Below are 26,105 nucleotides of genomic sequence, written 5' to 3' on the forward strand. Positions count from 1 at the left end.
TCTGGTGGTATAGTAGAGATAGGAGTCTCACAGACTCTCCTGCCCAGTGTGGCTTTGAACCACTATCCTCAGATCTCAGCCTCCTGAGTAGATAGCATTATAGGTGTGAGCCCCTGGCACCCAGTTCCCAGAGACTCTTTCTCCAATCAACCACTAAAAAGCCAGAAGTGGAGCTGTGGCTCAAGTGGTAGAGTTCTAGCCTTGAAGAAAGAAAATCTCAGCGTCAGCACTTAACTCAGGCCCTAAGTTCAAGCCCCAGAACCAGCATCAAAAAAAAAAAAAGAAAGAAAGAAAAGAATGAAAAAAATTGGGAAAGACAGGAATACAAAAGTCCATGAGATTCCTTATCTTCCATTAAATAATAAATACAACTAATAAATATAAATAAATAATATTGTAGATTATAGCCAGGTACTGTGGAACACATCAGCAATTCCAGCACTCAGGTGGAAGCAAAAAGCATCTCCAGCTTAAGGCCAGCCTGAGCTATGAGATCATGTCTCCAAAACAAATAGGCTGTAGGAAATGCAGGCATGGTCAGTGGTAGAATGCCAGCTGTGAGCAAAAAGCTCACAGTGTGGAGACTCTGAGCTCAATACCCAAAACCAGCATGGGCAAACACACACAAAAACTGTAGATAGATTATGCGCTTAAAAAAAAAAAATTGAGGCTGGGTACCAGTGCTCACACCTGTTGTAATCCTAGCTACTCAAGAGGCTGAGATCTGAGGCAGAAAAGTCCAACTAACTGGAAGTGGAAGGCTGGGAAGGTGGCTCAGTGGTAGAGCGCTTGCCATGCATGCATGAGGCCCTGGGTTCGATTCCTCAGCACACATAAGCAAAAAGAAAAAAGCCAGAAGTGGTGCTGTGGCTCAAGTGGTAGAACACTAGCCTTGAGCTGAAGAGCTGAGGGACAGCGCCTAGGCCCAGAGTTCAGGCTCCGAGACCAGGCCTCCCCCCCCACCAAAAAAAAATGGAAGTGGTGCACAAAGAGGCTCAGGGACAGCACCCAATCCCTGAGTTCAAGCCCCACAACCGACAAGAAAAAAATATTGTGGTATGGCTCAAGTGGCACAGCACTTGTCTATCATGCTTGAGTCCCTGGGTGCAATTTTCAGTACCAAAAAAAAAAAAAGTACAATGAATGATACTTGTTAGTAATCCCAGCTTCTCAGGATTAAAGAATCTCAGTCTGGCCGGGTGCTGGTGGCTCACCCCTGTAATCCTAGCTACTCAGGAGGCTGAGATCTGAGGATCGCGGTTCAAAACCAGCCCGTGCAGGAAAGACTGTGAGACTCCTATCTCTAATAAACCACCAGAAAACCGGAAGTGTCGCTGTAGCTCAAGTGGTAGAGCGCTGGCCTTGAGCTGAAGAGCTGAGGGACAGCGCTCAGGCCCAGAGTTCAAGCCCCACGACCGACAAAAAAAAAAAAGAGCCGGGCGCTGGTGGCTCACGCCTGTAATCCTAGCTACTCAGGAGGCTGAGATCTGAGGATCTTGGTTCAAAGCCAGCCCGGGCAGGAGAGACCGTGAGATTCCTATCTCCAATAAATCACCACAAAACTGGAAGTGGCGCTGTAGCTCAAGTGGTAGAGTGCTCGCCTTGAGCTGAAGAGCTGAGGGACAGCGCCCAGGCCCAGAGTTCAAGCCCCATGACTGACCAAAAAAAAAAAAAAAAAAAGAATCTCAGTCTGAGGCCAGCTGTTACAAAATATTGAGACCCTATTTCAACCAAGAGCTGAGCAGGGTGGTATACACCTGTCATCATAGGCATAAATAAAAGGATAGAGGTACAGTTGGGCCTGGCAAATATGGAAGACCCTATCTGAAAAACTAAAGCAGAAAAATCCAGGTGCATGGCTCAGGTGGTAGAGCCCTGCAAGTGGAGTCTCAAATCTTAGTACCAGCAAAAAAAAGTCAGCAAATACACGAGGTACTATACAGAAAAGATATTGGGGAAAAGGTGAAGTGGAAATAGTGTTTTGCATCATGAATTGTATTTTAAAGAAACAAAAAATCCATCTTAATCATCTCAATTCAGTCAACATTAACTGAAAACCAACTATGTGTCTGCATTCCAGATTAACCAACTTAATTATTATAGCTCTGACTATATCATTTTGGAGCAGGCCTATTTCACTGGAGGAAATACATGTGATAAACAAGAACTAAGACTGCCATCTCTTGAAATCTTTTAGTCTGACTTAACCACAGCGTGCAAGAGTGCAAAAGTTATTTTCTCACGTGTGACTTACTTGTACCACAGTAAAGACATGCTGCAATATTTGTTCAAAATAAATTTTCAAAAGCTCTTCTGGCTCAGTGACAGAGTACATGCTTACCATGCAAGCAGCTCAATTCCCAGGACCAAACGTACCTATGTGTTTATGAATGTTTTTAGGTATGTTTTTCAAAGATGTACATATATGAGAAAAAAACTGGTCACTTAAGAAAAGAATCAGAAACAATGTCACAGGACAAGAAGTAGTTTTCTGAGAAAAGAACATTAGAAGGAATTAAAATCTTGGAAAGAGTTTTAAAAAAAACAACCATGTAACATACAAATGTCAAGAATATGAAGACAAAAACTGCCTGTAGAAGTAACTGACAAGTAGTGACTCTATAAGATTTCCAAAACAATTCTACAATTCAGTAGCAAAAGAAACCTCTTGAAAAGGCCACCAGTGAATTAAAAATCAAGACACTATGTAACCTTAGAAGCAAACCCACTCAACTCTCTAGGCTTCAGTTTGCTGTCTAAATCTACATTCTCTGTGAAAGTCTTTGCACCTCTCGGTACAAAGAATTGAAGTGTCTTCTCGGACTGCTTTTCGCTCCACGTCTCTCTCCCTGACCACTTTCTCTTAAACGCCCTTGTTCGGGTTTGGAGTATCTAGGGCACGCCAGTTGGGTGGGCAGATCAATGAGGTCAACTCTGAACGTCAAGCCGGGCTCTCCCTTCACATGCAGCACCCAGGTCTCTGCGAACAGTGCCAACCGGTAAGGTATGATGATCGGTTCACCCGAGTCCGTGCCAGCAAAGGCAAGTCACAGCCTGGCCAACCCGGAGAACAGCCGCGGGGGAGCCCCAGGGAGTGGTGGGTCAATGGCAAACCACAGGGGCAGCCCGACAAGCCACCGCCTCCCGAACGCGGCGAGACGCCGGCCGGGAGCGGAGGCAGGCGCGGCACCGGCGGCGGCCAGCAGCAGGGGAAGGGCAGGGTCTGCTCTCCGCGCCCCGCCCGCCGCCTTCGCCGAGGCCCCCGACCCTCAGGAGACCCCGAGGTCTCCAGCAGGCCGGCCGCGCCCCTCAGCGCCAGGCAGCCGGGCGGGCGGGCGGGCGACCGGCGGGTCGCGGCTGACGTCTTTGGGACCCCGGGCCTCGGGGGGCCCCGCCCGCCCGCGCGCCCACCCCCCCCAGGCTCCCCACGCCCCGGTCCGCGCTTTGCAGGCAGGCCTCGAGGGCGGCCGCCGCCGGCCGAGCCCACCCCGAGGGGCCGCGGCTCCGGAAGAGCAGGCCGGGCACCAACGTCCCTGCCCGCCCGCCCGCCTTCCGCGGGGGCCCGGCCTCCCCTCGTCGATCGCCGGCTAGCCGGAGCCGTGTGCCTCGGCACCGACAGCTCCCTGCCGAAAAGGTGCCGAGATGGTTACCTGTGCCTTCGTGCCCGGCCTATTCCGCCTCAGCACTGCCGTCCCCTCCGCCATGACCATAGTGCCTGAGTCCGGACGGCTGGTGTCGGTACCCGGATGTAAGGGACGATTGCTTGCGCGGGGAGGGGGTAGGGGCGGGGCGCAGCGGCGCTCTGAGTCCCGGCTCCGGGGAGGGGGCACCTTGGAGAACAGCTGCAGCTCGCGCAGGGCAGGTCGGGAAAATAGGGAGGAACCCAGGACAAGGCGGGCTCGGCGGAGGGAGGTGTACAGGATGGAACAGCCGGCGAGTGCCCGCCGCGGCTCGGCGAGTGGGAGGGGCCGGAGGTCTGGGGTCGCGAGCCGTTTCCGGAGCTCCACGGGAGGGGGTGGAGCGGCGTCACCACGGGTAGGCGCTGCGGCTGTGCGTGCACCGCTACGTCAACCTCGGTGCCCGTCCTTGGGCTCGCGTCAGTTGTGCTGCAAGGACAGTTTGCACAATGGCGACTATTCCTGTAAGTCCATGTGCAGGCAATTACCTAATTACCTAAAAGATGCCTAATTTTCTTCCAAAATCTGCCTGGGAAGCAAGGTCAGAGCCGTAAAACAGATCAGTCTGGGAAGATGCCACAGAATCTGTATGAAACCAACCCAGTCTGAAATCAGATGGAAGGCCTGCCTTCAACGTGTGTTTGTTTTTTTCCGCCACCCTCTGACTACAAAGCCAAGGACCTTTTCAATGATGTTTGCCTACGAAAAAGATGATGAGGTATCAATTATGAGATAGAGTGGGCATCTGATAGGTTTGCCCTGCAAACACTTCATATTGGCTCGAATTCTGCAAGTTGGAAGCAAGAAGAAATGAATAAATAGGTCTTGATGGATGGTGGGAATTTTACATCCCACAGAATTCTGAAATTTCCTTTAAATGGGAAATGGTTTCAAGAAACCACAGCAGTTCGGAATTTTTTTTCCCTTGTTTTTCCTGATAAAAATCTTAAATCGTTCAATTGGATGAGGGAGGCTTTGTTATGAAATGTTTTAACAGCCAAAAGAGGAAAGAGTGAACAAGCTGGTCTGATTTCCACAGGAAGAAACATCAGGCATCCCTAGATAAAGAAAACTTGAGTATGCTGTTACGTACCCTCCAGAGACAAAAGCGATCTTAAGTTGAGTGGATCCAAAGCAGAATATTTGTCAGTGACCTGGAACTTGGCTGAGAAGTGCTTGACAATAAATTGGCTTGCATATAAGAATCTTTTCTAAAGATGTATATACATTTGTAACTCTTAAAAGAGCAAGGACATAATTCTATCATTTTTACACTAATTCCAAGATAGTAAAATAATTTATTCTTTCACCAAATATTCACTAAGCCCCACTATGTAGCAGCCACTGAAATAGAAACATAAAAAGGCTGGATAAGGAAGTAGCTCAAATGGTAGAGCACTGGCCTTAAGCAAAAAAGCTTAGGCACAGCACTCAGGACCTGAGTTCAAGCCCTATGACCAACAAAAAAAAAAAAAAAAGAAAAAAAAGTCCTTGATGTCAGCCAGCCTACTACTACTCCGGAGGCTTAGGTCTGAGGATACCAGTTCAAAGCCAGCCTGGGAGCCAGGTGCCCATGGCTCATGCCTGTAATCCTACTCAGGAGGCTGAGTTCTGAGGATGGCGGTTCAAAACCAGCCTGAGCAGAAAAGTCTGTGAGATTCTTATCTCCAATTAACCACCAGAAAATCTGAATGAACTTCACTTTCCCAGATTATTCAGTAATTTTCCTTTGTGTAAATAGCAGGTCCCTGTTGAAAAAGGTCATTCTGATCTTACTGTTTGAACTCAGAACCTACCTACAGCTTGCTCCTTGCTCAGAGGTAGTGTTTTATCATTTTAATCATGCCCCAGCACGGTTATTGCTGATTTTTTTTTTTGGGGGGGGGGGTCTGGTCCTGGGGCCTGAACTCTGGGCCTGGCAGCTGTCCCTCAGCTCTTCAGCTCAAGGCTAGCACTCTACCACTTGAGCCACAGCACCACTTCCAGCTTCTTTTCTTTTTGCTTATGTGGTGCTGGGGAATCAAATCCAGGGCCTCATGCACGCAAGGCAAGCGCTCTACCACTGAGCCACCTTCCCAGCCCCTATTGCTGCTTTTTTTTAAGAGATGGAATCTCTGAAAACTTTACCACAATGACCCTCCAGCTCTCAGCTTTCTAAGTACTAGTTAGGATTATAGGCATGGACTACAGGCATTCATGTCCTTAGTATTCTTTTTTTTCTGTGCCAGTCCTCGGACTTGAGCACTGCCCTCTGGGGTTTATTTTGCTCAAGGCTAGTGCTCACTTGAGCAACAGCTCCATTTCCAGCTTTTTGGTGGTTAATTGGACATAGGAGTCTCATGGACTTTGCTGATTTGTTGAACAATGCAGCCCATCTAATGGAAAGAAAGAAGGGAGGGAAGGGCTAAATGAGCAGATGTTAAACATAGAATCAAAATACCATTTCATTCCCTTTGAAAAGTGATAATATATTTTTTACATGGTGATGTCAAACCTGGCCTTGTCCACAGAAAAACCTTGTTCTTTAGAGCTGGCTGAAATGTTTCTACTTCATAACCTTCACATTTTCCCTACTCTTGTCATCCTGCAGATTATGACTTTCAAACAAGAAAGTTCTATAACTGAGGTTAATCTGGGGAGAAAGAAGAAGAAAAAAAATTTTTTTTTGTCAGTTGTGGGCTTGAACTCTGGGCCTGGGTAATGTCCCTCACTCAGCTCTTCCACTCAAGGTGAGTGTTGTATCACTTGAGCCACAGCACCACTTCCAGTTTTCTGAGTGGTTTATTGGAGATATGAGTCTCATAGGCTTTCCTGCCTGGGCTGGCTTTGAACCATGATCCTCAGATCTCAGCCTCCTGAGTAGCTAGGATTATAGGCATGAGCCACCAGCACCTGGCAGAAGAAAATTTTAACAAGAGATTAGGAGTGAAATGAAATATAGATACTGGGCCTAAGTAGTGCCATCTTATCCCTACTGCCATCTTAATGACTTAATAGGTAACGGACATTTCACTCAATTCTGAGAACTATAAATGGGGCATAGGTCATTCTGAGAATTGCAGCTGTGCCCTGGATTGTTAGACTCCAAGAAATCCCTATCCTTTACCCCTGATTGTTAAGACTGTTGGTTGGATTCCAATAAATCTCTATGCCAGATTGTCCCTCCTAATTAACTTACAAACCCTAACTGCCTCCCTTAGTTAACGGATAACTGGTTTGTTCTGCTTCTGTAAACACACTTTGCTAATCTCCATACCTAGTGGCATCTGCCTTGATGTGGTTTTCGCCTGAGCCACCTTCCCAGCCCATAGCCTTTAATTTTTTAAAAAAAATTTTTGGGTCAGTCAAACTCTGGGCCTGGTTGTTGTCCCTCGGCTCTTCAACTCAAGGCAAGCACTCTACCACTTGAGCCACAGTGCCACTTCTGGTTTCCTGGTGGTTAATTGGAGATAAGAGTTTCACGGACTTTCTTGCCGGGGCTGGCTTTGAACCGTGATCCTCGGATCTCAGCCTCCTGAGTAGCTAGGATTACAGGCGTGAGCCACCAGCACCCAGCTTGGTTTTAGCCTTTATAAGGCTCTAGCTCCTGGGTGCCAGTGTCTCATCTCCAATTAACCACCAGAAAACCATTAGTGGCCCTGTGGCTCAAGTGCTAGGGCACTCACTTTGAGCTGAAGAGCTGAGGGACAGTGCCCAGAGTTCAAGACCCAGGATCAACCAAAAAAAAAAAGGCTCATGCTAAGAACATTCTGGACTGCAAGTTCTTTAGAACACTAGTCCACTTGCAAACACTGGCTTTCTAATAAGGAGTCCAGATTCAACCTCAAAAAGTGTGGCTTCTCTGTATCTCACTGATTAAGTTCCCATATAACAGGAGCAAGGTGTCTGTGGCTCACACCTGTAGCTAGCCAGCTACAAAGGAAGCTGGGATCAAAGTTCAAAGCCAGGCAGGAAAGCCTATCAGACTCTTATCTCCAAGCCAGAAATGGCACCATGGCTCAAAGTGGTAGAACAATACTAGCCTTGAACACAAAATCGCAGGGACATTGCCCAGGCCCTGAGCTCAAGCCCCTGGACTGGCACATACACACACATTCACACATACACACATAATTAAGTAAGAACTAGGGGCTATATGTCAGTGGTACACACTGGGCTAGCAAAAAAAAAAAGCCACAGTGTTTAATCTCCAAAACTGGGGGTGGGAATGTGGGAGAGCAGTAAAAAGAACTTAATCAGTAAATAGTTATATATAAAGTGTTACTAGAAAATATCAAGTAAAGGCAGTCATTTGAATATTTCAGATAAATGCTATCTATATGGGAATCAAAAAAATCTAAATATTCTTTCCTGTTGGTTATAACTTTGAACAAACTATCAAAATTTTCTTCTTTAAAGATTGTATAGGGCACTAGCCTTGAGCTGAAGAGCTCAGGGACAGTGCCCAGGCCCAGAGTTCAAGCCCAAAGACAGACCAAAAAAGAAACTTATAATATTAAAGATTGTACACAGTAATTCTTTTCCTCTATACACAGACTGTGAAACAGAAACAAAAAATTTTTTGTCATTATAGGGTTTAAACTAAGGACCTAGGCACTGTCTCTTTTGCTCAAGGCTAGTTCTCTGCCACTTTGAGCCACAGTTTCACTTCCAGTTTTCTGGTGGCTAATTGGAGATAAGAGTCTCACAGACTTTCCTGCCCAGGCCGGCTTTGAACTGCAATTCTCAGATCTGGGCCTCAATGAGTAGCTAGGATTACCGGCATGTGCTAACTAAGCCATATTCTCAGCCCCTGAAACTGAATTTTTTAAATATTTTATGAAAGTCTCAGGCTGGGAAGGTGGTTCAGTGGTAGAGTACTTGCCTTGCATGCATGAGGCCCTGAGTTCGATTCCTCAGTACCACATAAGCAGAAAAAGCAGGAAGTGGGGCTGGGAAGGTGGCTCAGTGGTAGAGCGCTTGCCTTGCATGCATGAGGCCCTGGGTTCGATTCCTCAGCACCACATAAGCAAAAAGAAAAAAGCCGGAAGCGGCGCTGTGGCTCAAGTGGTAGAGTGCTAGCCTTGAGCTGAAGAGCTGAGGGACAGTGCCCAGGCCCAGAGTTCAGGCCCCATGACCGGAACAAAAAAAAAAAGAAAAAGCAGGAAGTGGTGCTGTGGCACCAGTGGTAGAGCACTCACCTTGAGCTGAAGAGCTGAGGGACAGTGCCCAGGCCCAGAGTTCAGGCCCCATGACCGACAAAAAAAAAAAAAAAAAAAAAAAGAAAGTATCTTGAAGTTGAACACAGGTGGCTCACGCCTATAATCCTAGCTACTCAGGAAGCTGAGATCTGAGTATCATGGTTCAAAGCAAGTCCAGGCAGGAAAGTCCATGAAACTTTCTTTTTTTTGGGGGGGGGGGTTCCGTCTTGAACTCTGGGCCTGGGCACTGTCCCTCAGCTCTTCAGCTCAAGGCTAGCACTCTACCACTTAAGCTACAGCACCACTTCCGGCTTTTTTCTTTTTGCTTATGTGGTGCTAAGGAATCGAACCCAGGGCCTCATGCATGCAAGGCAAGCGCTCTACCACTGAGCCACCTTCCCAGCCCCCCATGAGACTCTTATCTTCAATTAAGCACCAGAAAACCAGAAGTGGCACTGTGGCTCAAGTGGTAGAGCACTAGCCTTGACTGAAGAGCTGAGGAATAGTGCCCAGGCCGCGTTCAAATCCCATAACTGACCAAAAAAAGTCTCTTGAAGCTTTAGAAGTATTTTACATACCTCAAGTATCGTATTTAGCTGGACCTGGCAGCTCCTGTATTCCTAGCTACTCAGGAGGCTGAGACCTGAGGATCAAAGTTCAAAGCCAGCCTAGGCAGGAAAGTCTGAGACTCATCTCCAGTTACAGAAGAGCCAGGAGTGGAGCTGTAACTCTAGCGGTATAATACTAGGCTTGAACAAAACTAAGGAATACTAGCCAGGCCCTGTGAGTTCAAGCTCAGTACTGGCACATACACATGCGCACATGTGCGCGTACACACACATACACACTTAGACAACTTTCAAACTTCCAAATATTTAGTATGAAATTCACTTCGGAGAATTTTGTTTTCTATGAATAAGGTCTATATAGCACAGGTTCACCTGGTGCTGAACTTACAGTTGGGTACCACCTTGCCTGATTTGTACTTAGGGAAAGTGTTACCATTTATTTGTTATGTTTTACTTGTTCCTGTTTTGATTTTCTAGTATGGGAACTGAGCCTAAAGCTTTACCTTACTTGTTAAGCAAGTACTCTGCCACTTCAGCTATGCCTTTTTAGTTTTGTTTTTCAAGGTCTCACTTAGGCTTGAATTTAAGTGCCTCATACTTGACTTTCTTGTTCATAGCTGGTGCTTTTACCACTTAAGCCATGCCTCTAGCCCAGTATTATACTGGTTAATTGAAGGATTCTTGCAGACATTTTTGCCTAAGGCTGGCCTCAAATTATGATCCTCCAGATCTCAGGCTCCTGAGCAGTTAGGAATATAGGCATGAAGTGTCCAGCTGATGATTTCTTATTAACTTGCATTAGTTGCACAAGGGATAGTTTCTTTATGGCATTTTCAATCATGCATATCATATATTTCTATCAAATTCATACCTCTTATCATCCTCTAGTACTTCCCTTCCTCTTCTTTGACTATAGTTATCTTCATTCACTCTTTCCATTTGCCCACCTCCTCCAGCTCTATTTTTCAAATAGAGCCTGTTTAGCTTTCCTATCATTCTTTTGAATATATTAATTGTACCAAGAAGTTTCACTGTGGCAATGACACTTGTCTGGGGAAGGGGGACAGTCATGGGGCTTGCACTCAGGGCCTGGTTATTCTCCCAGCTTCTTTTTTGCCCAAGGCTAGCACTCTACCACTTGAACCAGTGTCACTTCCAGCTTTTTTTGGTGCTCATGCTGGGGCTTGAATTTAGGGCCTGGGCGCTATCCCTGGGCTGGTTTGCTCAAGGTTATTGCTCTACCACGTTGAGCCACAGCACCACTCCTGGTTTTCTGGTGGTTAATTGGAGATAAGACTCATGGCCTTTCCTCCTGGGCCAACTTCTAATCATGATCCTCAGATCTCAGCCTCCAAAGTACCTAAGATCACAGATGTGAGCCATCCAGCGCCTGGTTAGTATTTTTCAGTCTTTTGACTAAAAGGTGTTTTTGGATTTATTATTTTTTTGGGGTTCGGTTGTGGGGCCTGAACTCTGGGCCTGGGCGCTGTCCCTCAGCTCTTCAGCTCAAGGCTAGCGCTCTACCACTTGAGCCACAGTGCCACTTCCGGCTTTTTTCTTTTTACTTATGTGGTGCTGAGGACTCGAACCTGGGGCCTCATACATGCAAGGCAAGTGCTCTACCATTGAGCCACCTTTCCAGCCCCTTAAAAGGTGTTTTTAATCCAAGACTGGGAATTGAACTTAGGATCTGGAAGTTCTCCACCACTTGAGCCACACTTTCAGCCTAATTACCTTTTCTTCTCATAGTTTATAAACTACTGCATTAATTATCTATGGCCACAAAAAAATTTACCCGAAGTTGGCTTAAAACAGCAATAGCTGGACAAGATAGCACATGCCCTTAATCCTAGCTACTGAAATAGTGGGACTGCAAGTTTGAGGTCAGACTGGGCAATGTAGATGAGTGTTTGAAAAAAACTTTCAAATTGTCACAGCAGTTTTAACACTTGCCTCAGAGGCACTATGCAAATGAAAAGTAAAAGCCAAAATGATAAGGTGAGTAAAAAAAAAAAAAAAATCTTAGGAACAAAGAAAACAAAGAGGTGAGGGAACTAGCTCCAAGCCCTGTGGCTAGGATCTGAAATCCAGTCCAAACACCCAAGGCTTTTCAAGCAAATGAGTCTTACTTCACCCTTGGAACTAGCATACTTAAAATTTCAAGCTTACTCAATTAGAATGGATTTTATACCACAGTAGTCTGTTCTGATGCTTGTCTAGTGGCCTTATTGAAGAAATTATTTTCTGAAACTAGAAGGGCACCTTCAGTCCTAAGAAGTTATTTTAGCATGTCTATAAATCTACTCATGAGACCTAGACTTAAGGACTGTGGCTCAAAGCCAGTTCAAAGAGAAAAGCCAGCCAGACTGTATCTCCAAAATAACCAGAAAATTGTAGAGCTGGAAGTATGGCTTAAGTGGTACAGAGCTACTGAGCAAGTCAGAAGACCAGAGTTCAAAATGCTACTGCAGGGCTGGGAAGGTGGCTCAGTGGCAGAGTGCTTGCCTTGCATGCATAAGGCCCTGGGTTCGATTCCTAAGCACCACATAAGCAAAAAGAAAAAAACCAGAAGTGGCACTGTGGCTCAAGTGGTAGAGCTCAAGCCTTGAGCTGAAGAGATGAGGGACAGCACCCAGGCCCAGAGTTTAGGCCCCATGACCGGACCCCCCCCCCCAAAAAAAATACTACTGCAAAGGAAAACAAAAACAAAAAACCTGGCCATGTGGTATTTAGGATACTAGGAATGTAGAAGTTCATGATTGAAAGTATGTTGCTGTTTGTCAACAGGAATATAACAGAATATAGGGCAGGTATAGATGACTCAAGCCCGTAATTCTACGCTAGAGGCTGAGATGTAAGGATCTCAGTTCAAAGCCAACCCAAGCAGTTAAGTCATTGAGGTCGTTGTGATTCTTCTCTCCAAATAAACACTAATAAATAAATAAACAAATAAAAATCTACAGCCAGCTCCAGTGGCTCACGCCTATAATCTTAGCTACTCAGGAGGCTGAGATCTGAGGATCGCAGTTCAAAGCCAGCCTGGGCAAGAATGTACGACTCTTATCTCTAATGACTCAGAAAACCGGGAATGGCTCTGTGGCTTGTGTCCTTGAGCTCTTCAGCTCAAGGACAGCACCCGGGCCCAGAGTTCAAGCCCTACCAACAAAAAATATACATACATAAAATCTACTAGTGGAACTGTGCAAGTGGTAGAGCACTAGCCTTGAGCAGAAAAGGGCAGAGACAGCACCTAGGTCAAGTGGAAGGCCCATAACCACCTCACACACAGGTAAAATTCCAATTGGAATCTGTACTCATAACCATGACATATAAGCACACTAGCTATGTCGTGGTTCACTTTTCTACTTTAATTATAAGAACTAAAGACAATTAGTTCTTGCCAGGCATTGGTGGCTCACGCCTCTAATCCCAGCCACTCGGGAGGCTGAGACCTGAGGATCATTGCTCAAAGCCAGCCTGCCCAGGCAAGAAGGGTTCCTGAGACCCTGATCTTCAATTAACTACCAGAAAACGAAGTGGAGCTGTGGATCAAAGTGGTAGAGTGCTAGCATTAGGCAAAAGAACTCCGAGACAGTAACCAGGTGTAACAAAAGGTACACCAGAGGCAATAATATGCATAAATTTAAACACATTAAGAGTACACAGGACTTTGCTGAGAGGAAATATGATCACTGTCACTACCACACATTTGATTTTCACTCAAACCAAGGAAAAGTAGCCCAGTGAAGAGTCTACCTAGCGTAGAAGACCTATGTTTATTTTATTCTCAGCATCGTAAGTAAAATATAGGACACATGTATTTAAACACCTAAAATGGACTGCTTGCCACTGACTGGTGGTTATTACTTAACCCTTGTGCCAACTTCCTTATCTGCAAGATGAAAACAGCACATTAAGTTCTTTAAGTTAACCAATACTATATACAAAGTGCCTGGAAAGTAAGTGAGTGCTATTACTCCTATCATTTGTGTTCGATTTTTTTTTCTGCCAAATTATGTGGTAGTTTTAAAAGCAAGACATTCAATTTAGGGAGTAATTTTTTGTAGCACAAAGTGAAAAGATAAATACTATAGACTTGTAATGCACTACAATTTGCTAAAATAAGTTTGGCGGCTTGACTTTCTAAAATCCAAGGGTTTTTATCAATATCAATCTCTTTGGCAGGATGTGGGTTTGAACTCAAGGCTTAACATATCCCAGGCTGGTTTTCTACAACTTGAGGCTTGCCACTAAGCCCTGTATGTTTTGCCAGGCCTGATTTCAGCCTTCAAAATACTTAAACAGTAATCACCAACACTGAGCTTCGTATACCAGTCATTTACTTGAAACCATAAACTACAGAACTCTAAAACCAACTTAAACCACTAAATAAAGACTACCCATTTATTTACATGTTTTATTTGGAAATGTTTATACCAGAACAGTGACATTAAACTTTAGAGACAATGGATATCATTAGCTTAGTTACCATCAGTTTATTATAAAAGGGAGATATGGAAATTATTTACATGATGAAAGATCTCAGAACTTCCATGGAATGGGCAGCTTCACAGGATGCCATTTTAGTGATGTATTCACTCTACATACTTCCCAAGAATGTCACCATCCCTAAATAAGAAATAATCCTGCAAACAGAGAAACTGTTAGTTAAGACAATTCAATAACTAATATTGTACTTGTTTTTAGAATTATGACATTTACTTACCTTGTCATCTAGAACTACTTTGGTGCCTCCATATTCTGGGAGAAGAACTTTATCGCCCACTTTCACACTAACTGGCTGAATCTCTCCACCCTTAAGAAAATAAGGCTGTGTATTAGCAAAGATGTCTAGTTCACCAGATAATTAACTTTCAACTGGCTATGAAAAGAAATATGCTCACTAAATCTAGTATGTGAAAAAGGCACCTCATAGTGTTTAACTGATAGAATTTGAAATAAAAACAGTGGATTAAACTAAATCTTGACTTTTCACAGTAATTATAATGGAAAAGCTAAAGAAAACTTGTTAAACTTTTCAAAAATTGTTAAATATTAATATGGTTGGCTATGTATAATAAAGCAGCTTTCAAACCAGGCATAAAATGACCCCTCAAACAACAACTCAAGGATTCGGTATTTAACACATGCTCTTGATTTCCTCCCTTCAGGTAAAGTGACTGAAGCAGAGTTGCCATTCCTCAAAGCCCTAACTCCAGAATGTTTCCGGACTACAACTGTCCCTCTTAAGAGGTTAACTGGAACAATTTTAACATTTCACAACAATTTTAACATTTCACACCAAATACACAATAGATAGCATGTCTTCACTGACAATGTTAAAGGCCTAACTAGTTAGATAACACTTCAATTTCTTTATGTGTGTGTGTCTGTGTATGTATGCTGGTTCTAGGGCTTGAACTCCACCTGGGCACTGTCCTTGAGCTTTCCTGTTCAAGGCTAATAATTCTACTTGAGCCACAGCTCCACTTCCAGCATGTTGTCGTTAACTGGAGATAAGAGTCTACCTGACTTACCCTGCTGGGGCTGTCTTCAGATCTCAGCATCCCCAGTAGTTAGTATTACAGGCATGAGCCACCAGTGCCTGGCTTTATTAGGTCCCATGCCTTTATTAGGTATGCCAAATGAGGCCCCTCCTAAAGATTATAAGGATAGAGCAATTTCATTGTTAAGAGGTTAAACCAACAATTCAAGACTGTCCTCTAACTGGATCCTTATAACCTCAGCCTCCCTGGTGTTAGGGTTAAAGGCCTGCTCCACCTAATCAAGCTTCTCTACAGGCCACCATAGTTTATTTAAAGCATAATCTTTATGCCGGTTGATAGCAACTTCAATGCTCTAGAAATCTGCACACAAAGAAAGAAAATCTTGTTATTTTGCAATCATCCTTAAAGACATCAGAGATGAGCTAAGAGGTTATCTTGAAAGGCACCTGTGGCCAACTGAAAAGGCCACTTTTACTAACAGGATTTCCTACTATGCGTTTTCCTTCCATTATTAAGTACAGCAAGAATTACTTCCATTGTAGCCCCATTTACCTTTCCTTTAGAGCCCGATCCCACAGCCACTACGGTGGCTTGCAATACTTTTCCTTGAGACTTTTCTGGAAGCATAATGCCTCCTTTGGTCACAGTTTCAGCTGCACTCCTTTCGACCAGCACTCGGTCAAACAGAGGAATGAACTTCCTAAATGCTTGTCCGGCCTGCAAAGACAAACGTGCAGAACACATCGTCAACGGGCCGCGTCGTGTCTCACTGAGCTGGCTTCCAGAACGGACACCACTCCGTCCCAATTCAACACGAGGCCCCTTTTAAGGGCAACCCCTCGCTCAGCCCAAGGTCAACCGTCCTCCCGGAGAATTTCAGTCCTCGGCGAGAGCTCATCTCTACGCCCGGGGTCACGCTCCCTCCCGCAAAGGCCTCACGCGGGAAGGTGCGGCACTGGCCGGTGGCCGCTGCGCGCGCGCCCGCACTCCTCGCGGCCCACCAGCCGGCGGGCCCGGTGCGTGCACAGCCTCGTACAGGTGGGCGCCGGTCAGTAACCAGTACCCGACCCCTCTCACCAGGCCCCTGTGGGGCTCCCCGTGTGCCCCAGGCCGGGCAAGGCCGCAGTCCTCCAGACCACGAGGAACTCACCATGACTCTCCGCGGTCGCCACTCGGACTCTGCTCTCACGCCGACGCTGCAAGGAGAGACCCGCAGTCGGGCTAGGGGACACGTGAAGAGGCCGCCCACCGCGCAGGCGCGCTCGCGCAGCCCCCCGCCCCGACCCCTCCGCGCGCGGGAGGGCGGAAACGCCAGCGCGCGCGGCGATTGGTCCCGAGGACTTTGCGCAGGGCACTTACGCGAGCGCCCGAAGGACGGAAGGAAAGGGAGCTCTTTCTAGGCTTTTCTAGGCAGCCCGCCGAGGTGAAAGCGCTACCCCTTCGTCCCCTTTCCGGAAGTGACGCAACTTGACCCTTAACCCGTGGCGACCGCGGTTCCTGCCGGAAAGTTCTGGAACGGAGCGCGGCCCAGGAACTAGCTTAAACCGGCCGGAGAGGGCTGAGCCCCGCGGGCCGGGCGGTGCGCGGGTACGGAGGGGGCGGGGCTCCCGCCAGGCATGCCGATTGCCGGGCCCAGGCTCGGGGGAGGGGGCGGGGCCGCCTGCGCGCGCCGGGTCGCAGGGCGGGGGAGCGCCGGAGGGAGGGGACTCGGGGCTCATTGCCGTGTGCGCCTGGCGCTCGCTCCCTCACTCGCCGCCGACGGCCTGCCTCGCCGCGTGCACTCCCGCCCGACGCCCCGCAGGTACGCGGCCGCCCCGCGCCGCCCCGTCCCCGGACTCGCGAGCCTTGGGGCGCGCCTTCCTCCCGCGCAGGGCGGCCCGCTCCGGCCAGAAAGTGGGACCCGCGTCTCGCCCCGTGGCTTTGCAGGCTCGGCACGCGGGGCCAGGCCTCGCCGCTCGGTGCGGGGGCTGTTCCCGCGGGCGGCGTGGACCCGGGGCCCCGGACCGCCGCGGCAGGCAGGGCAGGCCGGACTGCGGAATCGTCGGGGCGTTAGAGCCACTCGGGCGGTCGGGGGCCACGCTCCCGGGGCGGCGTGCGGGGCAGCGGGCCGGGTGGTCCCTCCGCCCGCAGCGGGGCGGCGCCTCCACGCGTGACCTTGCTCGGGGCGTCTTCGGGAGCCGGCACGTGCGGCTGCGCGCGGCGGGTCGGGCCCCGACCCCGACCCCCGCTCTGCTGCAGTCGCCCCCTGTGGAGGCTCGGGGACGCTCCTGGCCAGCGGGGCTTTGCACAGGGCTCTGGGATCTCCCGAGTCACGCGGGTCTGTGATGCCCGCGGCCTGGGCGTCTTCAAGGGTGCTTTTGGAGTGGGTTTCCGCCGAAGGCCATTTTGGCGGTGAAAGATTAACTCGGCCGGGGCCGCGGGGAACGGGGGCCGCGGGGAGGAGTTGCCTGTGGTTTGCGCTAGTGTTGCGCACGAGTCGGGCCTGGGCGCCCTCTTCTAACCGGTCTTCGGCAGCCGCGGCGCTTGGCCCGGGCGCACCGGTTGGCGAAGGTCAGCCAGGCTCCCATCGAACATCACATGTGTCTGGACAGGTTGGCACGTTTTGCCGCGACTCCCGGACCATGCCAGTAGTGACCGTGTAATTGTTTCCTTCCCCCAGAAATGCTTCGTTTACCGACAGTCCTTCGCCAGATGAGACCAGTGTCCTGGGCACTGGCTCCTCATCTCACTCGGGCTTATGCCAAGGACGTAAAATTTGGTGCAGATGCCCGAGCCTTAATGCTTCAAGGTGTAGACCTTTTAGCCGACGCTGTAGCTGTTACAATGGGGCCAAAGGTATAGTACTCTTTAATCTTTTTTTTATAATCTTGTATAAAAGGTATAACGTTTTCTTGACGTAGTCACGCAGCTTTGGAACAATACTTTGAGTTTTTTAAATGAGAAAGCAATTTGTATGAGCTCAAGGTTTTAGGAATTTTCTGTCTTTTTTTTTTTCCTTACACAAATGGTCTTAACTGCCTCTGCTAGATTGATGAAACCTTTTTGTCCAATATGATGTAATCGGATAGTAACTTACAGCTCACAGTTAATTCTTAAACTTGAGAAAAAAGTAATCTTGCTTGAATTCCATTTTGGATCCTTTCCCAGTAGTTAGTGCCATGAATAGAAATATAATATAGTTTAAATTTAGCATACCTTAGTCACAAAGTTTTTTGTATATTGCACACCTAACAAAGTTTGCATTTTAAAGTTCTTCGTCTATGTTGTGTAAAAATGTAATTTATTTAGCTTCTCATTTCCTCCTCCTGTACATAGTATACTTAATGTCTTTTGCCATTTTCCAGTGCAGAGCCTACTGTCATTTAATGAGTAAATTTTGAGACGCTCCTAACTGGTACACAGGCAAGTGATGATTCATTTCAGATTGGTGATACAAGTATCAGTTACTTAATGCATTTTGCACAGTTCAACAGTAGAAGCTTGGCTCAAATCCAAAAGTTGCCAGTACTATTTGTACCATGCCTGGTTTCATTTTGAATGAAACTGGAAGAGTATTGCTTTGTTTTTGCCTCGATGGTCAGGGTCAACTGAGGAAATTGTAGGCAAATTATATTACTTTGAAAGATAGCAGGAACTTACCAAAGAAAGTATAAATGGTGTGAAGGATCTTCTAGATTTTGTACTTTGCCTTCTGTGCTGGTTCCTAAGATGGCATCTTTTATTCCTAGCAATTAATGCTCTTGGCATAGCAGAGGTCATTTTGTCTGTAGACAAATTATGTTGGTGAACTTGCCCTTGAGATTCATGTTGCAGGACTGATTAAAATGATATGACTTAAGTTGAGGCTTTCAAGTGGATGTCATCTGTTGAAGATTGCTTTTTAAAATAAATACGGTCTGGTTTTTGTCACAGTTTTTTGTTTTTTTTTTTCCCCTCCACAATTACAGGGAAGAACAGTGATTATTGAGCAGAGTTGGGGAAGTCCCAAAGTAACAAAAGATGGTGTTACTGTTGCAAAGTCAATTGATTTAAAGGATAAATATAAAAATATTGGAGCAAAGCTTGTTCAAGATGTTGCCAACAACACAAATGAAGAGGCTGGGGATGGTACCACCACTGCTACTGTTCTGGCCCGTTCTATTGCCAAGGAAGGCTTTGAGAAGATTAGCAAAGGTGCTAATCCAGTAGAAATCAGAAGAGGTAAGGATGTCTTTTGTCAGTAAAACACAAGAAATTCCTAATGTTGAAAGTAAGAGTATTAGCCAGACCACGGGTGGCTCTCACCTGTAATCCTAGCTACTCAGGGGGCTGAGATCCCAGTATTACCCTTCAGAGCCAGCCTGGGCAGGAAACTCCATGGGACTCAGTATTATGTCAATCAAGTTATTAGGGGTAAGGTATTGGGTGACACAAAATTAGGAATAATTTATAGAGGATCAGTTAAACTGGTGTTATTGTTGAAACTATAGACAACCATGATTTTCTTGATTTAACTTTCTTTTTCCCTTCCTTTCTGGGGCTTGAAGTATGGACCTGGGCGCTGTCCCTGGGCTCCTTTTCTGGCTTTTCTGTGTAATTTTTATCAGAGATGTGTCTCAGACTTTCTTGCCTAGGCTAGCTTCAAATTGTGATCCTGAGATTTTAGCCTCCTGAGTAGCTAGGATAATATGCATGAGCCACTTGTGTGAGACATTTTCTTGACTTAAGTGTTGTGGGACTTGACTGTATGCATTTAAAGTTCATATCTCATGTGTAGTTTAGCCTTCTGGTGATATGATTGTCGGGGCACATAAACTGTATAGATCTTAATTTTTAAAAAACAAACATTTGAATACAACCTAAGTCTTAGAATTTCAACTCTCCTTGGAAGACAAAAGAATATACATTGTAATGGCCTATATTTTTGAACTAGGTGTGATGTTAGCTGTTGATGCAGTTATTGCTGAACTTAAGCAGCAGTCTAAACCTGTGACAACTCCCGAAGAAATTGCTCAGGTAAAGACGTAATGAGGGCTGGGAACGTGGCTCAGTGGTAGAGCTCTTGGCTTGCATGCATGAGGCCCTGGGTTCGATTGCCCAGCACCACATAAACAAAAAGAAAAAAGCCAGGAAGTGGCGCTGTAGCTCAAGTGGTAGAGCGCTAGCCTTGAGCTGAAGAGCTGAGGGACAGCACCCAGGCCCAGAGTTCAAGCCCCAAAACCGAACGCCCGCCCTCCCCCCCCCCAAAAAAAAAGACATAATAAATTTTAAAAATTAATAAGGAAGTGATGCTGTGGTCCAAAGTGATAATGCTAACCCTAAGCATAAAAGCTCAGGGACAGCTGGGAAGGTGGCTCAGTGGTAGACTTCTTGCCTCGTATGCATGAAGCCCTGGGTTCCGTTCCTCAACATGATGTAAATAGAAAAAAGCCTGAAGTGGCACTGTGGCTCAAGGGGTAGAGCACTAGGCTTGAGCTGAGGAGCTGAGGGCCCAGACCCAGAGTTCAAGCCCCATGGTCAACAACAAAAAAAAAATTTTGGACAGCAGCATAATTCTAGTCATTAACTAGGGAAGCATTTATTCTCCGTACTGTAAATTCAGTGATCATAATTTGCTTTTTTAGTTCTGCATAACTAGGTTTGTATATCTGCAAAGATGTTCTTTTTCATTATCAAATGTACTTTCTACTCCACTTTAGAAACTCGGGTCTTGGGGCTAGGAAGGTGGCATGTAGAACGCTTGCCTTGCATGCATGAGCCCCTGGGTTCAATTCCTCAGCACCACAAAAGCAAAAAAGGCCTGGCTCAAGTGGTAGAGCACTAGCCTTGAGCTGAAGCGCTCAGGGACAGTTCCCAGGTCCAGGGTTCAGGCCCCACAACTGACAAAAAAAAAAAAAAGCAAAAACACTCAGGTCTTGTACATGCTAAGCAAGTACCTTAATATTGTTACAGCCCTGATTAGCCATCGCATGTAGCATCACCATTTGTTAAAGGAAAAATGAAGTTCACTTTTTTTTACTAGTTTGTCTAAGAATAGCTTTTTGTGTGTTTTATGCAATTTAGCCAAATAGTTAGTTGCAAAAGCTTGATGGGCTATAAATGAGGTTCCATGGCATTATACTTGCATGGTATTTATGAAGCTCTGGGATTGATCCATATGCCACAGGGAAAAGAACCCATATTTCATTAAAATTATTACACCATGTACTGGGAATGTGGCATTGTTATAGAATGTTTGCCTAGCATGCATGAAGCCCTGGGTCCATTCCTCAGTACCCCATAAGCAGAAAAAGTTGGAAGTAGCACTGTGGCTCACGTGGTAGAGTGCTAGCCTTCAGCAAAAGAAGTACAGGGATAATGCCCTGGCCCTGAGTTCAAGCCCCAGGACTGGGGGAATGGGGGGGGGGGCTATTATACCATAAATTTCTCTTGCCCTGGAAACTTAACATATTAGAAGTTAGTCTGAAAAATAATAGAACATTAACAGTATGCATTTAATTTTGAAGAGTAATTGGTTATTTCAGGTTGCTACAATTTCTGCAAATGGAGACAAAGAAATTGGCAATATCATTTCTGATGCAATGAAAAAAGTAGGAAGAAAGGGTGTCATCACTGTAAAGGCAAGTACACTTTTTTTAAAGTTTATTTTTGAGACCCAAACTGGACTTAGGTGATTCTCCCACCTCAGCTTCCTGAGTAGCTGAAAGTATTCAAGTGCATGCTGCCACACCTAGCTGATAAGGATTTTTTGTTTTTAATCAAAAATTTTTTTCCTGGGGGGGAAGGGGGAGGCTGGGAAGGGAGGTGAAGGGTAAACAAAGGAGGAGGCTGCAACGCTTGGTAAGAAATGTATGCATTATCCTGCCCATGTAATTGTAACCCCTTTGTACAGTATGTTCTCAAATAAAATAAAACTTAAAAAAAAATATTTTTCCTATTAGTATATATTAGTTGTGCAAGAAGACATTCCATGGCAACATTTCCAAAGTGTGTCTGTGTACTTCACAAATGTGTTTTTGATGAAACTGAGATGATTCTCAAGACTGATTTTCCAATAGAAAATTTCAGTCTGTATGTTAAGGCAATATTATATTTCTTTCCATTGTGTCTGACCTCAGCATTGATGGAGAGTATACTGGCTGAGTTTTCAAATTTATTTCATAGGATGGAAAAACACTGAATGATGAATTGGAAATTATTGAAGGCATGAAGTTTGATCGTGGATATATTTCTCCATACTTTATTAATACATCAAAAGGTAAGAACAAATCAGTCTGTGAAAAATACATTGTTAGTATTTGTCAAATATAGATATATATCTGAGAAAACTTTATAGAGTTCCAAAAATTGTTAAGTAAATATAAAAGGAACGCATGATCTGAGTGGTTTTGTTCTTTTTTTTATTGCTTTTGGTGGGGGGGGGGGGTCAGTCCTGGGTGTTGAACTCAGGGCCTGGACACTGTCCCTGAGCTGCTTTTAAAAAGCTCAACGCTAGCCCTCTACCACTTGAGCCACAACACCACTTCTGGCTTTTTCTCTTTGTGTTGTACTGAGGATTCAAACCCAAGGATTCATGCATGCTAGCTAGATCAGCACTCTACCACTAAGGCACATTCCCAGCCCCAGAGTGGTTATTTTTTAATTTTTTGCTGGTCCTGGGGCTTAACAAGTCTGGGCCTGGGTGCTACCTCTGGGCTCCTTTTGCTCAAGCTTGACATTCTACCACTTGAGCCATATAGCCACTTCTAGCTTTTTCTGTGATTAATTGGAGATAAGAGTCTCATGGACTCTACCCAGACTGGCTTGGAACCGTTATCCTCAGACCTGTCTCCTGAGTAGCCGATTACAGGCCAACAGTGTACCCAGATGAGTGGTTTAATTAGTTTATTGAAACTAAATTATTGAAATAAATTGCTTTCGTCTTATATGCTTTGAAATGAATGCTATTTTTGCAGGTCAAAAATGTGAATTCCAGGATGCCTATGTTCTGCTAAGTGAAAAGAAAATTTCAAGTGTACAGTCCATTGTACCTGCTCTTGAAATTGCCAATGCTCACCGTAAGCCTTTGGTCATAATTGCCGAAGATGTTGATGGAGAAGCTCTGAGTACGCTGGTTTTAAATAGGTATCGCTGTTTTACATTTCTAGGTATTTTTTTAGTCAATGCCAGTAATGGACCTTGAATTCAGAGCCTCGGCAGAACTTCACTTGGCTTTTTCTGCTCAAGACTGGTTTTTTACCCTTTAAGGCACTTCTGGCTTTTTGTAGTCTCAGTGCTCAGTTCTGTCTCCCACTGGTCCCTGGATCTAGTTGAAAGGTTTAAACTATGTACCTCCACATTATTTAAGGTTATAGTTTTCAGGTGTGATTCATGCTACCTTTCTCATGTTTGTTTCTTTCTGAGGAGTACCCTGAAGGCTGTAAAGTATGTGGGTGCCAAAACTCTTAGAGTGCTAATTTTGCTTGGAACAAAATTTTAGTGAGCAACTGCCTGTGGGTATATTCAGTGGTTGTTTTAACCTAAAGTGAGTTAATTGGTGGCCCAGAGTGATCTCAGTAGTGTCAGAACTTGAAGAAAACTAGAAGTAGATGTTTTTACTCCATTTAAATCTCAACATTGACTTTTTAACAGGCTCAAAGTTGGTCTTCAGGTTGTAGCAGTCAAAGCTCCAGGTTTTGGTGACAACAGAAAGAACCAGCTTAAAGATATGGCGATTGCAACTGGTGGTGCCGTAAGTAAAACATTGTGATATTGGTTTACTGAATGTAGGATCTAAAATAGTGAGTGTAGATGTAGGTATTATTTTTGTTGGATATTTGAAGATAGGGATTAAATTAAGGTCTTGTTAATTTCCAATTTTCCTTGAGTATATTCTAAAATGGGCATAATAATTGTGTATGTATGTGTATGCACACCCTGGTCCTTGGGCTTGATTGAACTTGGGGCCCAGAAACGATATACAATTTAATTAGGCTTAAGATCTAGTGCTAATGCTACCAATGATAGCCCTTAGCTATCTCTTGTATATAATGCTCTTGCTAGTTGGTACTGGGTATTGAGATCTTCTAGACTAGCAATGTTTTGAATTTTAGTACTTCACAAATTATGTGTCTGTTGTAGGTATTTGGAGAAGAGGGGTTGACGCTAAATCTTGAAGACGTTCAGCCTCATGACTTAGGAAAAGTTGGGGAAGTTATTGTGACCAAAGATGATGCCATGCTTTTGAAAGGAAAAGGTGACAAAGCTCAAATTGAAAAGCGTATTCAAGAAATTGTCGAACAGTTGGATATCACAACTAGTGAATATGAAAAGGAAAAACTGAATGAACGACTGGCAAAACTTTCTGATGGAGTGGCTGTCCTAAAGGTAAATTTTATTGTTATTGACAGTCTTTTTCTGTGATAGCCCAATAAACCAGTACATGATGAGTTCAGAATGAAAATTTGTGGGGATTTAACTCATGTCCTTGATCTAGGTGAAATTATTGTGGGTAAGTTGTTGGGGTTAGGGGAGATGGTAGTAAGACATCAGTTAAGGTAGTCATTGGTAGGACAAATAATGAACTTTTTTATAAAAACTAAGTACTTTTTAAATAAGTTCTTTGGCACAGTCAACATTTAATGTTGGAGGCCATACTAACTGGAACTACATTGATCTGTAGGTTGGTGGGACAAGTGATGTCGAAGTGAATGAAAAGAAAGACAGAGTTACAGATGCCCTGAATGCTACAAGAGCAGCAGTTGAAGAAGGCATTGTTCTAGGCGGTGGCTGTGCTCTGCTTCGGTGCATTCCAGCCTTGGACAAATTAACACCTGCTAATGAAGATCAAAAAATCGGTAAGAAAACTACCTTTCAAGTGAGTTGGTAGATTAATTTTTAATCTTCTATGAGAGTAATGATATTGCTGATCCCTAAATGGAACAACATAATTTTCTGAGTAACAAAGTAGTGCTTAATCTTAGAGGTAGCTAATTTATCACATTTTTCAAGGGGTAAGTATATAGAGAATTTGATGTCACAAAAGTTAATTTTGTAGAGCCAAAATGAATTTGCTAACATTTTCTTTGTAGGTATTGAAATTATTAAAAGAACACTCAAAATTCCTGCAATGACCATTGCTAAGAATGCAGGTGTTGAAGGATCTTTGATAGTTGAGAGAATTCTGCAGAGTTCCTCAGAAGTTGGTTATGATGCTATGCTTGGAGATTTTGTGAATATGGTGGAAAAAGGAATCATTGATCCAACAAAGGTAAATAATACTTGCTAAAGCCATTTAACAACCCTAAGGGATAAAATTTTCATTAAGTGTTGCCTCATTTTACCATTCATTAAATTTTTTTCTAGGTTGTAAGAACTGCTTTATTGGATGCTGCTGGTGTGGCTTCACTGCTAACTACAGCAGAAGTTGTAGTCACAGAAATTCCTAAAGAAGAGAAGGATCCTGCAATGGGTGCAATGGGTGGAATGGGAGGTGGTATGGGAGGTGGCATGTTCTAATTCCCAGAGTAGTGCTTTACCATTATTGATGAACTGTGACAGGAAACTCAAGACAGGGTTCCTCACCAATAACTTCAGAGAAGTCGGTTAATGAAAATGACTGGAGAAAAGGCTGGCTGATAAAATCACTATAACCATCAGTTACTGGTTTCAGTTGACAATATATAATGGTTTACTGCTGTCATTGTCCATGCCTACAGATAATTTATTTTGTATTTTTGAATAAAAGACATTTGTACATTCCTGATACTGGGTGCAAGAGCCATGTACCAATGTACTGCTTTCAACTCAAATCACTGAGGCATTTCTACTACTATTCTGTTAAAATCAGGATTTTAGTGCTTGCCATCACCAGATGAGAAGTTCAGAAGCAGCCTTTCTGTGGAGAGTAAGAATAATTGTGTATAAAGTAGAGAGAAATCCAATTATGTGACAAACTTTGTGTAATAAAAATTTTGTTTTAAAGTTAATACTTGTCCATTTTTTCCATGGCCCATAAAATATGACAAATGAAAACCAATTAAAAGGCACAGGAGTCTTCAATTAAAACACCTTGCTTTGTCAAACAGAGTTGTTCTACCACTTGAAGTCTTCAACTATATTTGTAGTATTTTCTTGTTTCTTGCAGACTGAATTTGTGATGAGTTTTGTGGGAACCATGTTGGGAATGTTGATTTCTGGCTGCCAAAGGTGAGC

The 26,105-nt window shown here is 44.8% G+C and overlaps 2 protein-coding genes across 6 annotated transcripts in view; one reads left to right on the plus strand and one right to left on the minus strand.

The window, feature by feature from the left end:
- Nucleotides 1-16,344, minus strand: part of LOC122115028 (MOB-like protein phocein) — a 35,820-nt gene extending 19,476 nt beyond the window's left edge. The window contains exons 1-5 of one of the 4 annotated variants that reach the window (XM_042688326.1): nt 16,293-16,344; nt 16,084-16,129; nt 15,486-15,650; nt 14,153-14,242; nt 13,804-14,072 (exon numbers count right to left, since the gene is read on the minus strand). In XM_042688326.1, coding sequence (XP_042544260.1) covers nt 14,022-14,072; nt 14,153-14,242; nt 15,486-15,650; nt 16,084-16,086 — 309 coding nt within the window. In that variant the 5' untranslated portion in view covers nt 16,087-16,129; nt 16,293-16,344 and the 3' untranslated portion in view covers nt 13,804-14,021. The other 3 variants (XM_042688325.1, XM_042688327.1, XM_042688323.1) reach the window with 3 other exon arrangements.
- Nucleotides 16,345-16,418: 74 nt separating this feature from the next.
- Nucleotides 16,419-25,879, plus strand: Hspd1 (heat shock protein family D (Hsp60) member 1). 2 transcript variants are annotated; one of them, XM_042688322.1, is made up of 12 exons: nt 16,419-16,520; nt 17,593-17,768; nt 18,881-19,133; nt 19,846-19,928; nt 21,437-21,532; nt 22,077-22,170; nt 22,868-23,036; nt 23,544-23,643; nt 24,033-24,278; nt 24,574-24,748; nt 24,983-25,161; nt 25,257-25,879. In XM_042688322.1, the coding sequence occupies exons 2-12, from the start codon at nt 17,595-17,597 to the stop codon at nt 25,407-25,409; spliced, it is 1,722 nt and encodes a 573-aa protein (XP_042544256.1). In that variant the 5' UTR covers nt 16,419-16,520; nt 17,593-17,594; the 3' UTR covers nt 25,410-25,879. The 2 variants fall into 2 exon arrangements, with proteins under 2 accessions (XP_042544256.1, XP_042544255.1); XM_042688321.1 differs by lacking the exon at nt 16,419-16,520 and adding an exon at nt 16,578-16,734.
- Nucleotides 25,880-26,105: the final 226 nt, after the last annotated feature.

Source organism: Dipodomys spectabilis, unplaced genomic scaffold (assembly GCF_019054845.1).
Source record: "Dipodomys spectabilis isolate Male_0828 unplaced genomic scaffold, ASM1905484v1 ptg000115l, whole genome shotgun sequence".
NCBI lineage: Eukaryota > Metazoa > Chordata > Mammalia > Rodentia > Heteromyidae > Dipodomys > Dipodomys spectabilis.